At 49.7% G+C, this 15,272-nt stretch overlaps 1 protein-coding gene across 2 annotated transcripts in view; it reads left to right on the top strand.

The window, feature by feature from the left end:
- The window catches only part of ZNF407 (zinc finger protein 407), a 427,510-nt gene that overhangs the window by 299,988 nt on the left and 112,250 nt on the right, over positions 1 to 15,272 (top strand). For both annotated transcript variants that reach the window (XM_066352233.1, XM_066352234.1), the window contains exon 8: positions 7,199 to 7,377. In XM_066352233.1, the coding sequence (XP_066208330.1) occupies positions 7,199 to 7,377 (179 nt within the window). The remainder of the gene's footprint in view (positions 1 to 7,198; positions 7,378 to 15,272) is intronic.

Here is a 15,272-nt window from a genome sequence, read left to right as displayed (position 1 = left end):
TGCTATATTCTTTTTTTCCTTTGATCTGTTTACAACAGGTCCCTTAGCATTTCTTGCAGCCTTGGTTTGGTTGCAGTGAAATCCTTGAGTTTTTTGTTGTATGTAAAGCTTTTTATTTCTCCTTCAATTTTAAATGATAGCCTTGCTGGATAAAGTAGTCTTGGTTGTAGGTTCTTGTTCTGCATTACTTTGAATATTTCTTGCCATTCCCTTCTGGCCTCAAGTGTTTCTGTTGAGAAGTCAGAAGTTATCCTTATGGGGGCTCCTTTGTAGGTGATAGTCTTTTTTTCTCTCGCAGCTTTTAGTATTTTCTCTTTATCATTTAGCTTTGGTAATTTAATTATGATGTGTCTTGGTGTTGGTTTCTTTGGGTTTCTCCTTAATGGAGTTCTCTGTGCTTCCTGCACATGTGAAATGTTTTCCTGCCTTAATTGGGGGAAGTTTTCCGCTATAATATGTTTGAACAAAGTCTCTATCCCTTGTTCTTTCTCTTCTTCTTCAGGAACCCCTGTGATGAGGATTTTCTCTTCATGTTGTCACAGAGCTCTGTTAGAGTTTCCTCAGACTTTTTGAGTCTCTTTTCTTGTTTCTTCTCTGCTTCCGTGCCTTTATTTATTGTGTCCTCTAACTCACTGATTCAATTCTCTGCTTCATCCATCTGGCTTTTAATTCCTTCCATTGTATTCTTTATTTCAGATATTGTATTTGTCATTTCTGTCTGATTCTTTTTTATTATTTCAATGTCCTTTTTTATATTTGTTATCTCTTTATTTAGGTTTTCGTAATGGTCATCTATGGTGGTTCTAATATCTTTGCGCATCCTAACAATCGTTATTTTAAACTCTGCATCTGGTAATTTGGTTATATCTGATTCACTTAGGTCCTTTTCTGGGAATTTCTCTTGGTTTATTTGTGTTGTATTTCTCTGCCTCCGCATTTTCTCTTCACGGGAGTGGCTGTGATCACGTGCTCGGGTGCAGAAGGGTTGGTGCCCTTGGCCTTTGCCCCACCCCCGTGTGTGACGTTATGCTTGGTCCTGAGGGCATTGGCGAGCACTTTTGCTCAGCTGCGGGTCTCCACCTGTTTCCGAGCTTTCGCCCTGCCCTTGCAGGAGGATTCCACTCAAGGAACAGCTGCTAGCCTTGGCTCTACCGCCGGGCAGGGCTGTGTGCCCAAACTCAGCTTCGTAGCGGAACTCCGCCTCTTCTGGGCTTTTGGCTCCACCCCCGCGGGAGGAGCCGGCTACCAAGTCAGACCGCAAGCCTGGGTTGCACGGGCGGGGCGGGGCTGTGCTCCTCTGCCCTTGCTCCGGGGCTGGTCTTCACCCTTTCCGGGGTTCCCGCCCTTCTCCCGGAGGCTGGATTACAAGCTGCCGGCAGCTGAGCTTGACCTCTTTTGCACGCCCCCTTCTCCCCAGCCGGGCAAGATTGAGCTCACACCTGAGCCCAGTGGTGGCCAGCCGGCTTCCTCCCCTGCCAGCAGAACCGCACTTTTGTCTCCCGCTGCCGCCCGCCCTCCGGTGCGCCCTCAGCTGTGTGGGTGGGGGCGTTGCAGCTCAGACCCTAAGACTCACTACTGTAGACCCGAAAGCTCCCTCCTTCTATGCGACTCTGCTCTGAATGCCGCGGGGGAGCTTGTTTGGCTGCTCTCCTGCTTCCCTTTGCTGGTATTGCTGTTTCTGGGGGAAATATTCACTTCAGCTTTGGGGAGTGACTCGTCCCAGGGGTTAGGGTGGCTATCTCCCAAAATGTTTCTCCCTGTGCCTCCTAGATTACACTGTCTTCCTGTTACTCTGGTCCTCTCCTCTCTCCCCCCGTCCCCAGGAGCCCCAGGTGATTGTTTTTGAGAGAGATGTTCTGCGTGGTCCCTTTAATAAGAATCCTGGGTCTGAGAAATCAGACTCTCTCACAAACAGTATCCTGATTTGTTTCCAGCTAAATACTGTCCTTACGCCTCTTTTGGGCTCTGGGGCTGCAGGTTGGGGCTTTGTTCCTGGGGCTCAGGACCCTTTCCCCTCTGCTAAACTCACTTCCCGCCATGCGAGTCTCTCCCTACTGCCGTTCGCTCCGAGGAGCTGGGCAGCCCTCTCCGCGTTTCCACTTTTCTTACCAGTCTCGGTGTGGCTTCTTCAGTGTTCCTTGGTTGAAGAGTCCTCTTAGTTTAGTCCAAAGTTGGTTTTTCCAGATGATAGTTCATAAAATTAGTTTGTAATCCACTTTGGTTCTGGGAGGTAGATGCTGGTACGTCCGCCTACTCCAGCGCCATCTTGTCTCCTCTCCTCTTCATATTGTTTTTAACTTAAGTTCACATATGCAACACACCAAATTGGTACCAATTGATCAAAAACAATCAGTAATTTCACACAATAGAATTTGGGAGTGGTGAGGCAGGGGCACAGATTACTTTGGGGAAATAGAAACTCATATTTATCTAGGATCCCTCTGCCCAGCAGTCTGCATATTAATTGTTTGTTTTTATGTGTACGTATATTGCATAGGTTTTCTCCATTTCTTTGCCTTGTCATTTAACTTTATTCATGATGAGTTATGCTACACAGACACACACCTTATACTCTTGAGACACCTATAACACTTCAGCACATGACATCTGTGCTACACTCCTTACCAGAAAGAACATACTGTCAGTACATTATAGTTGATACACAGAGCTTACAGTTGTGCCTTGGAGATTGTCCTATATTGTTGGCTCAAGTCTCTAGCTCTGTAGTTAGCTTAAGATGTTCGCCATGCCAGCTCAGGACTGCAGTCTCGTGACTGGTGGGACGTTGTGCTTTGGGGGAGAAAGAGCACACTGAGGACGCCCTCTGCCAGTCATGACCGTCCTGCAGCTGGGGTCACTGTGACAGACTGGCACCTGCAGAGGCGGGCTAGCAGACCTCTGGGCAGGGCTGGCGTTATTGTGCTCACAGACACTGTGTCCTGGGCGGACGTCAGTCAGGACGTCTCACCTGCGCCACAGTGGGCCCCATTGCGGTGAGCGCTTAGCAACAAGGTAGTGCTGACTTACAGCGTGTGCGCTGGGTTTTAGAGGTAACGCTGTCGCACACTTACAGGCTAAGCTGTAGTGTAAACATGACTTTCAGACACACTGGGAAACCAGAACTTTTGCCGCTCACTTTATTTCGGTGGCCCAGTAGGGAATCACCATATCCCTGAGGGGAAAAAATCCAGACTCCACTTCAAGTAAACAAAGTGTTGACTAAGGCGCCATTTCAAGTGGGGGGGGGGGGAGAGGCGGTAGTAGCTGGTAGTGAGAGACCAGCCAGCCGCCTGGACCCACGCTTTACTCCACGCTCTTGGATGATTGTGAAGTGGGGCTGATGTTCTGTTAAACCTGGTGCCGCTGGACAGTCCACAGGGCTAGCTCTGGGGCAGTTATTTTAGAACCTCCAAGCCAGGAAGCTAGAACGAACTGAACAAAATCAACCACCGCTTTGCAGACGGCACCATAAGCAAAGTCAAAAGAAAACTATGAGGCTGAGGAATAACACGTGCACCTGTGTCATAGATTCCATCTTCTTAACATACAGTAGAATGAATAACAACCCTGTAGAGAGCAGATAAACATGTGAACGACAGGATGCAGAAAATACATACACCGTCTCCATATTGGAAAAGATACTTAACCTCATTCATTGCAAAGAAATGCAGATTGAAACTCTTAAAAATTGAAACTCCAGTGAGCTACCACATTTCAGCCACCAGGTTGGAAAAGGTTCGGAAGTTTGGTAATATGCCGCCTTGGCAGGAGTGTGCGGAAGCCGGCCCCAAACATTGCTGGTGGAAGTTTGGATTGCTACATTCCTCTGGAGGGCAATTTGGCAGAATTGATCAAAATTACAAGAGCATATGCCCGTTGACACTTGAAGCCCTTCCACTCAGCATCTGGGCTTCTCTTGGCATCCTGAGAAGCGGAAGCTGCTTGTTCATCGCAACCTTGTTTATATCACAGATGATTGGCAACAACCTAAGTGCCCCTCCTGGAGGATCGGCAGACCAGAGCTGGCTGCAGCGTGCTGCGAAGCACTGCGTGGCCGTCAAAAAGGAGAGGGTGGAGGCGGGGAGGGCAGGGGCGTAAGAGGGAGGCACCAGGGTGCCCTCGGGCGCTGATACGGAAGGATCGCTGTTCCTGCTTTGGGAAGAGTCATTTTCAGAATGAAGATCATTCAGAATTGTTTACCAGGAGTCCAGCCTATTTGTTACACGCTGACTCTTGTGGCGTTGTTCGTGTTTAACCGTGGTACGTGATTCTCTCAAGCATAGGGACTGTTGGCCCCTACTTTGTGGGTATTCCGCTTTAAACAGTGGTGGCATAATGTTGTAGCATTTAATTTTCCAGCTTGAATTGAAATAGTTTGATTTTGTAGATGAGAAAAGCTCCTTTTTTGTCTCAATATCTAAAAAATTTTATGTTGCATGAATGTCATCAGGTGTGGGAGAATAGATTTTATAGCGCACAAATACACTATTATCCATGAAATATATGAAATGTATCTTTTCTGTTGTAGACAAATGTTGCCTGTTTATGTATTTAATGTTTCTTATGTGTCTGGAAAGCAGAGAATTATAAATTCATGCACACAGATGTACTATAGTTATATATATAATATACCTATAGCGTAAGTAAAAATACACATGTGTATGTGTATACATATATACGAATGAAATGGTCCTTAAGACCTTTCAAAATATCCAGTCCCATGCCACTTTTCCTTTTAGTCTGTGTTTTTAAGTAAAGAGAAGCCTCTCTCTCTCTTTTTAATACTCCCTCTCCCCTTTACTTGCTCGAGCAGTAGTCACTTTATTATTAAATTCCACAAGTGCTAAGAGATGTTGGTTTATATCTGTCCAGGATTCACTGTTCTTGAAAATACAATATTCTCTTTTCAAAGTCATCTCTTTCTTCTTTTCACTGACAATTAAGATCCTTTGCTTATATTGTCCCCCCAGGTGACCAGGCCACCAGCAGCTCTGTGGAGCTTGACATTAGGTGCTTATTCATTTTCCCCTATTGCAGTGATTATTAATTAACCATGGGGAATTCATAGAAAAGCAAGCTTGGGCATCCAGTGTGACAAGGAAGGGAGAAGTTGTGCTTGGAATGCTCCCTAATTGTCTTCATTAGTCTAAATCAGCAATTTTCAACTGGTGCACCTCAAGAATTTTTAAAACACGCAATACCTATTTTGTCAAGGGCACTGACCTCTTTCCCTTTGGTTGTTGAATAAAAAAGTGACAACAGACAACATAACAGCCATCCAGTGTGAATGGATTAAAATTATACCTGGTTTTTTTTTTCAGATTGGCAAAAAATATTAGTAATTAGTTGATGTGTGTGCCCTGAGATGAGAAAGGTTGAGCGTCAAATTGCTGGTCTGGGTTCTCAGAGCCCTTGTCAGAGGCAGGCGGGAATAACTGAGAAAGTCTCTGTTGTTCCAGCTCCTCCCCGCCCTTCCCTCCCTTTCCTTCTCTCTCCCTTCTCCTCTTTTGTGTCTGTTATTATTATTTTTTTAATGTAAATACTAACATATAACTCATTAAAATCTCTGGAAGAGAAAGAGCGAAAGGCACTGCTCTTGGCTGCATTGACAAAAAGATGTGTTACCTGAGCTAACCCTTCTGCCCAAGGTAGTGGTAGTTGGCCGGCACACTGGAGTGCCCCAACCTGGGCTGGGCGGGAGCTGGCGGCGCCCTCCCTGAGGCCTGTCCCCTGGGTCCAGGGCAGGACGGTGCCTGTGAAACAGAGCCCGTTCAGGAGGAGGGTGCTTGCACCTCCACTTTGTGAGGAGCTGGCAGGAAGGGACGTCCCTGTCCCCATGTTGGTGGTGTTCTGTTCCCACAGCCATATTCATGAACTCAGCCATGTGGAGATTGTGCTTCTCCGTGCTGTCTTGTTATCAGGGAGCCGATGACGTGTGTCCTGGGTCTCAGGCCCTCTCGTGTCCTTTGCTGCTGTTTTGTGTGAGTGATAACATGGTCACTGTAAAATGCTGGGTCACAGCCATTGATGCCCTTCCCACCAGTGTTTCCCAGGGCGCACTCCCTGTCATGGAGACCTCGTGGGGCATTGTGACATACAGACACCTGCCCTCTCCGGAGCACTGAGGTAGTGGCGGGTTCCATCAGGCTTCTCCGGAGAGCCTTTCGTTACGGGACGTGACAGGACCACTGCCTTCCGCGCCCCAGTTCTGTTTGCTCGCGGAAGCTTCTTTTCAGACCACATCCTGCAGCGTGGGTGCTTCAGCAAGACCCTCAGGAAGTGCCGGTAGACACGCTGCTCCGTTCTGCTCTGGCGGTTTCTTTGCACTGCAGGAAGTCAGAGGCCAGCCTGCGTTGTTCATTTCTCCTGGTTCAGCGCCCCTCTCCTACCTGAATTTGGGTGGGACTTGTGTTATTATCCTCCGAATGATGACAAGGACAGCAGGAAAGCAGTGTGTGTGATCACAGTGCGTGTGATCAGAATGGGGCTGGGGTGCAGTCTCGGGGCAGCAGTGCTGAGGGGGGTTCCTCATGGAGTGAGTCCCACTGCTCTGCTCGCTTCAGGCCTGACATGGCGGGATCTGCAGGAACAGTGGCAGAGGGGCCCACTCTGCTTGTAGGTTCACTTTGGTATAGGGTTGTCATTTCTGTTCATCACGCATGAACACCTGCATCGGCACAGAAACTTGCTGGCACTTCACACGTCACCAACACTTGGGGTTGCGGACTGTCTCCAGCTGCTTCTCTGTTTGCAAACTACTTGAGAACCTTTCTTGGAAGCAGTTCTCCTGACAGAACTTAAGACCCAAAGCTTTTTTGTCCCCTTGCTGCTGCGTATTCATGGAGGTGGCAGTGCTGTCCTCCGTGCTAGTCCTCAGTGTGACAGGCGTGTTCTCGGGGTGAAGGAAACGCCTTCAGTGCCCTCAAGTGGCACCAGGATAATTGGATGTTAAAATCACAGGACCTGGGATTTGGTGTTTTCAGTTTTGCATAGAAATGAGGCCCCTCAGAAATGAGTACCAGGTTCAGGTGGGACCAGCCGCCTGTGATGGGTGTATCACACACGTCATCGTGGTGCAGCGGGGAGAGCATCCCCATCGTGTCACTCAGCCTGTGTGCTGGCTCATGTCATTATTGGTGGTCTCACATTACCGATTTGACCTTAACTCCTTTCCCTTTCTTTCTTTCTTACTTGGTAGGTCAAACTGTGCTGAAAACATCCGCAAACACATTTTACACACCGGCAAGCACGAGGGCGTCAAGATGTACAACTGTCCCAAGTGTGAGTACGGAACAAACGTCCCCGTGGAGTTCCGGAACCACCTGAAAGAGCAGCATCCTGACATCGAGAACCCCGACCTGGCTTACCTGCACGCAGGTGAGGGGCCGAGACTTGTTTGAGAGGGTGTGGTTTTTACGGGCATGTTCACCATGGTCACAGTGCCCCTTGGGCATGGCCGTGCTCTGTATTAATGTGCTGAATCCGTGACAGTCAGCGTTCCAGACTTACCTGAGGGCCACTGCCGGCTTTGCCCGCTCAGCTAGAAAACAGTTTTCTCAGTTACATTTGATCAAGAGTAAATATGACAGAATAGTCATCCCAGAACAACAAGGTTAATAGCAGCAACTATTCAAAACAGTTAAACTGAAATTATAGTTGTTTAGGCTTCCTATTTGACTAATTGATAAAATTTTAAATTCGCTGCCAAAAATGTTTGTGACTGGAAGCGTTTTGCCCAATCCCTTTGTACCATGGTTTCCAGTGAACACCTGGGAAGGAATAGCACGTGACCAAGGAGAGAGTAGAACAGCATGGACAGGGGACAGAGGGCCACTCGTCCCCAGAAATTAGGAGGGCCCTGGCCCCGAGCATTCAGGGACCCGTGGGTGGTGACGGTGGCCGCCTGGTGTTCTGGTCTCGGTGGACCAGGCCAGACGTGCTGCAGGGACCCAGTGGCAGAGGGGGGCACACCTGCTCCCAGAGCTCAGACAGGTGTGCCTCGAGTGAAATCCTTCCTGTGCAGAATGGCGAAGTGTGACAGTATATAATGTCTGTGGGCCCAGGGCTGCCCTGAGCAGGGCTTTGGGATCAGCTGGAGCTACATTTCCCATCCACCTCTTCCCGACAGGCCGTGTGACTGACCTCAGGTAAGCTAAGCTCATCACATCTCAGACGTCTCATATGTAAATTCGTGTGGTGGTATCTGTTTGAAGGGTTGTTGTGAGAATTCAGGAAAGTAATGGCCACAAAGCTCCCAGCACAGCACCTTTACGTCTAGCATGATGGGATCATGGGTCGTGCCGCCAAGCCGGAGACGTGACAGTGGGGAAATTCCAAACAAAGGGCAACACTTTGTTTGCAAAATATAAAATATGTAAACGTTATTTACTCATATAATATCTACAGGAAAAGAAGCAGAACTTGATGGTAATTTGTGTTAGAATGATATTCTTTACATTTGACACTGTCTTCCTGCTGGTTGTTATCTGTTTCTGCTGAGGTATTTCCAATGTCTGTTAGTTCTCACATGACCAACTTTTTAAAGTGCCAGTAGAATGTTTGGTTTAGTCATCTCTGTGGTATCCAGGGCTGTTTTAGCCAGATGAAAACAGTTCAGTTTCCTGCATTTTGGTGAAGTAGCTACTGAAGAGGTTTTGGGCTATGCAGATAAAGGGAATTAAAGCACCTTCGGACACAGTCCCTGTGGGTCCCTCTGAGCATGGACGCGTGGTGGTGCGGGTTCCAGAGTGGCTGCCTCTCATGGACATGCGTCTGCTTCAGGAGGGGCCCAGCAGAGCCCTCTGAGGGCGCTGGCTGTCCTCAAGTCCCTTGGTCACGGTGAGTTCTGAGCCTGCCTCTCATGGCTGTTTCCCCAAATCGAGTAGCTCTCCCTGTTAAATGACGGGTACCCAAGGAAGGGGCGGGACACTGGCTGCAGACCACAGAGACTGTCCTCCGGCCATGCCACTTACTCCCGGTGCTGTGCCACTGCGCCACCGCGGTGCTGGGCAGCTGGGCAGCCTTCGTGAGGCGGGAGGTGTCATCTACAGACAAGCGTGAAGAAACGTGACCCCCCTTCTTTTGTCTGTGGGGGATGTCTGTGTGTATAGCCCTAGTGTTACAGTTCCGTCAGGATCGTTGTTGTATACACATCATCCTAGCAATCCTTGGTGTCCCCGCCAGCAAGACTCGTAAGGCAGGTGCGCGGGGGTGTCGCTGCTGAGCCTGCTGCTGCGTGGGGAACGTACCTCCTCAGTCATTGTTTCTCTTTGGTACGCTTGGCGTGGTTAAGAGAAAACTTTAAAAAGGTGATTTTTTTTTAGCTTGGCTGTGTCTGACTTTGTAATTCAGAGCCATTTAAACTGTCCTTACAATGACCCCTTCATTCTCCCCAATGCCCCCCAGACTCCGGCAGGTGGATTTCATGTTCCTCCTCAGAGCCCATTTGTTCCGTCTCTGCATTCGGTAAAGCAGCTGCTGCCATCCCCTCTGGCTGAGTGGTGTCCCCCTGTCCTCGTGGAAAAGGCCGCCTCCTCAGTTGTCACCAGCGCCTGTATCCTGAGAGCCAGGCTGGGGAGAAGGCCGTTTCCCTGGAGTCCTCTATTTTTAACCCCCGCTCTCCCGTCCCCTTTTGTTAGTTGGAGGCTCTGACACGAGTCAGGATGTTTCGTATAATTCATTTCGTGAAAAGATCCAAAAATTCCTGATAGTTTCTCATTGGTTCTCCCTTACATAAACCAATTATCCCTTCAACCTAAAAAGGAACAAAATTTTTCCTGACATGATCGCCTTTGGTGAATCCATGCTGACTCACTGCCATTAACATGTACTTCTGCAGGGGTATCATTACGCTCACCCCCAGTATCGTCTCAGCTTCATCTCCTAATACAGACATGGGGCTCACCACACTAATTTTCAGCCCCCCTGTAACCTTCAGACTGCCTTCCTGTTTTCCTGCCTCCCGGTACCTCCTTACCAACCAAAGACTTCTGACCTGATTAACAATCCAGCCCTTGGCTTCCTTAACCTCAGGCACCATCCATGGGTACACTTACTATTTTTAGAACTGCTGCCAGAGGTCTTTGTTTCTTTCAAACCTCTGTGTCAGTGTCAGTCCCGCGGCACCTCCGTGAGGCAGTGTCCTTGGGGCCCCCGGACTGAGCGGGTTCAGGGTCTCCCCCTCTCGCTGCTGGGGGGCCCTAGTCTGAGATAACTGCCTGACACCTCCGTAGGCAGTGTCCTTGGGGCCCCCGGACTGAGCGGGTTCAGGGTCTCCCCCTCTCGCTGCTGTGGGCCCTAGTCTGAGATAACTGCCTGACCCCTCCGTAGGCAGTGTCCTTGGGGCCGCCGGACTGAGCGGGTTCAGGGTCTCCCCCTCTCGCTGCTGTGGGGGCCCTAGTCTGAGATAACTGCCTGACCCCTCCGTAGGCAGTGCGCGGGTCGTGTCCGTGCGGGGCTTCCATCAGCCTCTTCTCAAGATTTCCATCGCTGCCCTGGTCTCCTCTCTGGGGGACGCTCATCCACACCGGTGACTGGTGAGGTCAGCAGACCCTCTGCTCTCATCCCCTAGTTTTCGGTAAATGATATGCTGAGAAACCTAATTACACATTTTTAAATATTTTTAAACTTAATCTGCCTACAAATAAATACATTCCCTCCAACTCCTCTTCCTGGTGAGAATGTCCTCTGTCTGCTCAGCCCTGTGGAAGAAACATTTCCATCCTTGTATCTGTCTGGCCACCCCCTGCCTTCTCAGGGCCCCCCACAGTCAGGACCCCCTAGTGCATGTGTGTGGCTTCCTATGTAGGTGGTAGCGTGTAGTACTGAATGACTCCATTATTTCACCCTGTCACCAGCTGCCTTTTGAATGACAAGAATGAAGGAGGAAGGGTAATAATAGTGTCTGGGCCAGACTCTTAGCTGGGCCACTACATGTTCAAAATGAATGTCTTTGGGGGTGTTGTTCCCAGTTTCAGGATTTTAGAAAATGGATGTCAAAGAGGTTAAGGTGCCCGAGCAGGAGACGTCCCTGCCTGATGGTGGCCCTGCACATGCGGGGGCTGAGGAGGAGCGCAGCCCTCCGGGCCCACGAGGTTCTTCTGCGACCACAGTGTTCTGGAGCGACCAGGGGAGCAGCGTGGAAAGTGCTCACAGTGGTCCTCGGGCGATGGACAGACGGGTTCAGTCGGTGCAGCAGGCCTGCAGCGTCCTGGCTTTGTCACTGGTGGGCCTGTGACTCTGAGTGAGCCACTCAGCGGCTCTGTATTTTCCTCCTCAGCTGCAGAAGTAGTCAGTGTCTTGCCTTTCTTCTGAGTGTGCAGCTCAGGTGAAATCATGCCTGTGCAGCAGCTCTGAAAAGTGTTCATCTTGAGATTCTCTTGAAAAGAAAAGCTACTGGCCTTTGTTATTGATGGTTTAATCATCGGAAAGTTCCAGAATGATTTTTGTATCTATTTCAAGTTGCCATTAAGAGTAATAAATCACACTCTCTGGATGTGTGTGTATGTACCAGTGGCCATACGTATTGTATATTAGCCTGATGGTCTGCACAGATATTCAAAGTTAGGGCTAAAATGTCTGTGTAAAACTTTTTTCACAGTGGAAACTTATCACCTAATTTATTTGAATTATTTCTGTTCGTTGTATAGTGCCTACTATATATTTTTAAAACTAATTTTTAAATGGAGTATTATTCTGAAATTATGTCCTTCCTAGTGTATATTTTAATATTCTGTGAAATCCATAATGGCATTCAGAACATTTAAAATAAAGTCAGAGCACACAATTAAAATACAGTTTTTGTTAGTAACACCTAATAGAATCGGCTGAAGAGATCTGAGATTTATAGAAATCCATTCAGTTCATCATTTTTGATGTATTTCCAGCTCTGAGAGGTCTTGGGCTCTAGGCTCCTACTCTTGCTACATGACCTTTTAAAGCACTGTTCAATTATTTTCAAGGAAAAAAATATCTCCCCTTTTGGGGGAGGCCTCGCTGAGTGTGACTGGCCTGTATCGTTGGAGCCCCAGGGAAACTTAGGGTCTTCACTGTGGCCACAGGCTGCACTGGTGCCTGGCGGTGCGGTGGCCCCGTCGGCAGGCAGGCATAGCTGTGCCCCAATCGGGTCCATGGGGTTCCGCGTTCGTGAACCAAGTTCTGAACGTCACCATAGATTTTATTTTTTAGAAAGGAAATAAAATTGTGATGCCCAACAGCTTCATTATCAAAATTTTAAGGGAAAAAAATTTAGCGTGGAAAGTTAAAGCAGAGGCCATGTGACTGTGTCAGGTAACTGCTGTGGTTTTTCTTTACATATACTTTTTATCAACTGTTTAATTCAGTGTAATTTACGTATTAGAAGCCTGTGCACACCCTTGCCGCCGTGTCCTGACCCCCTATGACTCAATGGGGTGTGGGGGAAGCAGGCGGTGCTGACCGGTCCACAGCTGGCAGCACCTGCCAGGCAGCACTGCGTGGGGCCACCTGTGGAGACCAGCGTGCAGGTGTCGGGAGACGCGGGAGGTTTGGGTGTGCTCTGTGATGATGTGGAGACCAGCGTGCAGGGGTCGGGGGACGCGGGAGGTTTGGCTGTGCTCTGTGATGATGTGGAGACCAGCGTGCAGGGGTCGGGGGACGCGGGAGGTCTGGGTGTGCTCTGTGATGATGTGGAGACCAGCGTGCAGGGGTCGGGGGACGCGGGAGGTTTGGGTGTGCTCTGTGATGATGTGGAGACCAGCGTGCAGGGGTCGGGGGACGCGGGAGGTCTGGGTGTGCTCTGTGATGATGTGGAGACCAGCGTGCAGGGGTCGGGGGATGCGGGAGGTCTGGGTGTGCTCTGTGATGATGTGGAGACCAGCGTGCAGGGGTCGGGGGACGCGGGAGGTCTGGGTGTGCTCTGTGATGATGTGGAGACCAGCGTGCAGGGGTCGGGGGACGCGGGAGGTCTGGGTGTGCTCTGTGATGATGTGGAGACCAGCGTGCAGGTGTCGGGGGACGCGGGAGGTCTGGGTGTGATCTGTGATGATGTGGAGACCAGCGTGCAGGTGTCGGGGGACGCGGGAGGTCTGGGTGTGCTCTGTGATGATGTGGAGACCAGCGTGCAGGGGTCGGGGGACGCGGGAGGTCTGGGTGTGCTCTGTGATGATGTGGAGACCAGCGTGCAGGGGTCGGGGGACGCGGGAGGTCTGGGTGTGCTCTGTGATGAGCTTTGATGTGTACTTCGAAGGGTGTAAGAATGTCCGTTGTAATTAATGCATTTGCAATTTCATTTCTTTCTAGAGTGAGCAAAATTGCCAGTTAGCAAGTTGTCTTTGTTTTACCTTTTTTTTAAGTAACTTAAAACTTACCAAAACCTTGTAAAAAGAGTACAGAGTTCCGTAGATTTATTGACCTTTGTGAGTGTCATGTTTACCGGAGCGCAGCTACCCAGGACCAATGCACCAGCACCCATGCAGCGCCGTGTGCTTCTGGGGTGCTCTGCATGTGCTCCCCGGGTGTTCTCCGTGTGTGCTCCCATGTGCTCCATGCGTGCTCCCCAGGTGCTACGTGTGTGCCCCTACGTGCTCCCGTGTGTTCTCTGTATGCTCTGTGTGTGCTCCTATGTGCTGCGTGTGCGCCCCCATGTGCTCCCCGTGTGTTCCACATGTGCTCCTCAGGTGCTCCCCATGTGCCCCCATTTACGTGCTCCCGTGTGCTCTGTGTGTGTTCCCGTGTGCTCCATGTGCCCCCACGTGCTCCCTGTGTGCTCCGCTTTTGCTCCCTGTGTGCTCCCTGTGTGCCCCCATGTGCTCCCCGGGTGCTCAGGGTGTGCTCACTTGGGTCTCCTGTCTCTAGTTGCTGCGCCCACTCCAGGATGTTCCCCATGTGCCCCCAAATGTTCCCCATGTGCTCCCCGGGTGCTCAGGGTGTGCTCACTTGGGTCTCCTGTCTCTAGTTGCTGCGCCCACTCCAGGATGTTCCCCATGTGCCCCCAAATGTTCCCCATGTGCTCCCCGGGTGCTCAGGGTGTGCTCACTTGGGTCTCCTGTCTCTAGTTGCTGCGCCCACTCCAGTTGTTCCCCATGTATCCCCACGTGCTCCCTGGGTGTTCAGGGTGATCAGGGCGTGCTCACTCGTGTCTCCCATCTCCGGCGTGCTACGCCTGCTCCAGGGTTCAGCCGGAGTCAGCGTATCCTCTGGTCCCCAACAGGTGCCAGTCTTCCATTGTTTCCATGACCTTGAGACTTGAGAGAATACGGATCGCTTGTTTTGCACTAGTCTGGTGTTTACCCATGTTATAATTTCAGTTTTTTTTAGACTTCCCCAGAACAGCTGTGTTGCAGGTAGTGAGGAAGGTGGTGTCTTTTTCTCTCCTGCAGATGTGTTGTTTTCCCCTTTCTAAGTAATAAACATCCGGGGGCAGTAATTTCAGATTATGAAAATCTCCTCAATCACTTGCCCTTTGATTGACAGTCATCAGTGGATCTTCCACAGGAAGATCTGCAGAGATGTAGTGGTGATTTTCTCTTTCCCTCGTTCCTTCCACATTTAATTGGAATTCTTTTTTAAAGAGTATCCGTCCCTTCTCTCCCGTTACTTTAATGTGTATCGCTATGGACCTGTTTAACTCTATGGTTTAGTTCGGTGCCACTGTCACCTGTTTTCTGGCTGGAGTGGCTCCACTTTGCCACAAGAAGCTCTGTCGGGTGCTCTGTATCCTCTGATGGCCCCTGGTTAGGAGCGTCCCTGCTTTCTGCCCCACGTGTGCCCGTGCGCCTCTGGCCTGCTGGTGCTTTCCCTGCCCGGTCCTGAAGCCAGCCTGCTCCCCCAGGCACACTGGGTCCCTACGAGAGAACGGAACTAGACACCATGGTGTGCTCTGTGCCTGCAGCTCCCACGCACCCTGCTTGTGTGCCTTCTCAGCAGACAGAGCCAGCAGCATACGTGTGCATGGTGCCCCATGAGTCCCGTGGATGCACGCTGTGCCATCTGTCTGTCTAACATAAGTTAGGCCTAAACATAAGACCTACAATTATGAAACTCTTAGTCTTCAAACACAAGTCTTGTGCCTTTAATTTGGCAGTGGTTTCTTGGTTACAACAGCAAAAGCACAAAGGAAAAATAGATAAATTGAACTACATAAAAACTAAAAACTTTTATACCTCAAAGGATAAACTACTTACTGAAGAAGATGAAAGGAACCCTGTGAAGTGGAAACATAAGCTATAAATCTGATCAGGGAGTTGTATCCAGAATATGTAAAGAACCCTTATAACGTAATAGTAACTAGCCAA

Source organism: Saccopteryx leptura, chromosome 11, assembly GCF_036850995.1.
Source record: "Saccopteryx leptura isolate mSacLep1 chromosome 11, mSacLep1_pri_phased_curated, whole genome shotgun sequence".
In the NCBI taxonomy this organism is placed as follows: domain Eukaryota; kingdom Metazoa; phylum Chordata; class Mammalia; order Chiroptera; family Emballonuridae; genus Saccopteryx; species Saccopteryx leptura.
Note: the sequence above shows the minus strand (reverse complement) of the source record. Positions and strands in the feature narration are given on the sequence as shown.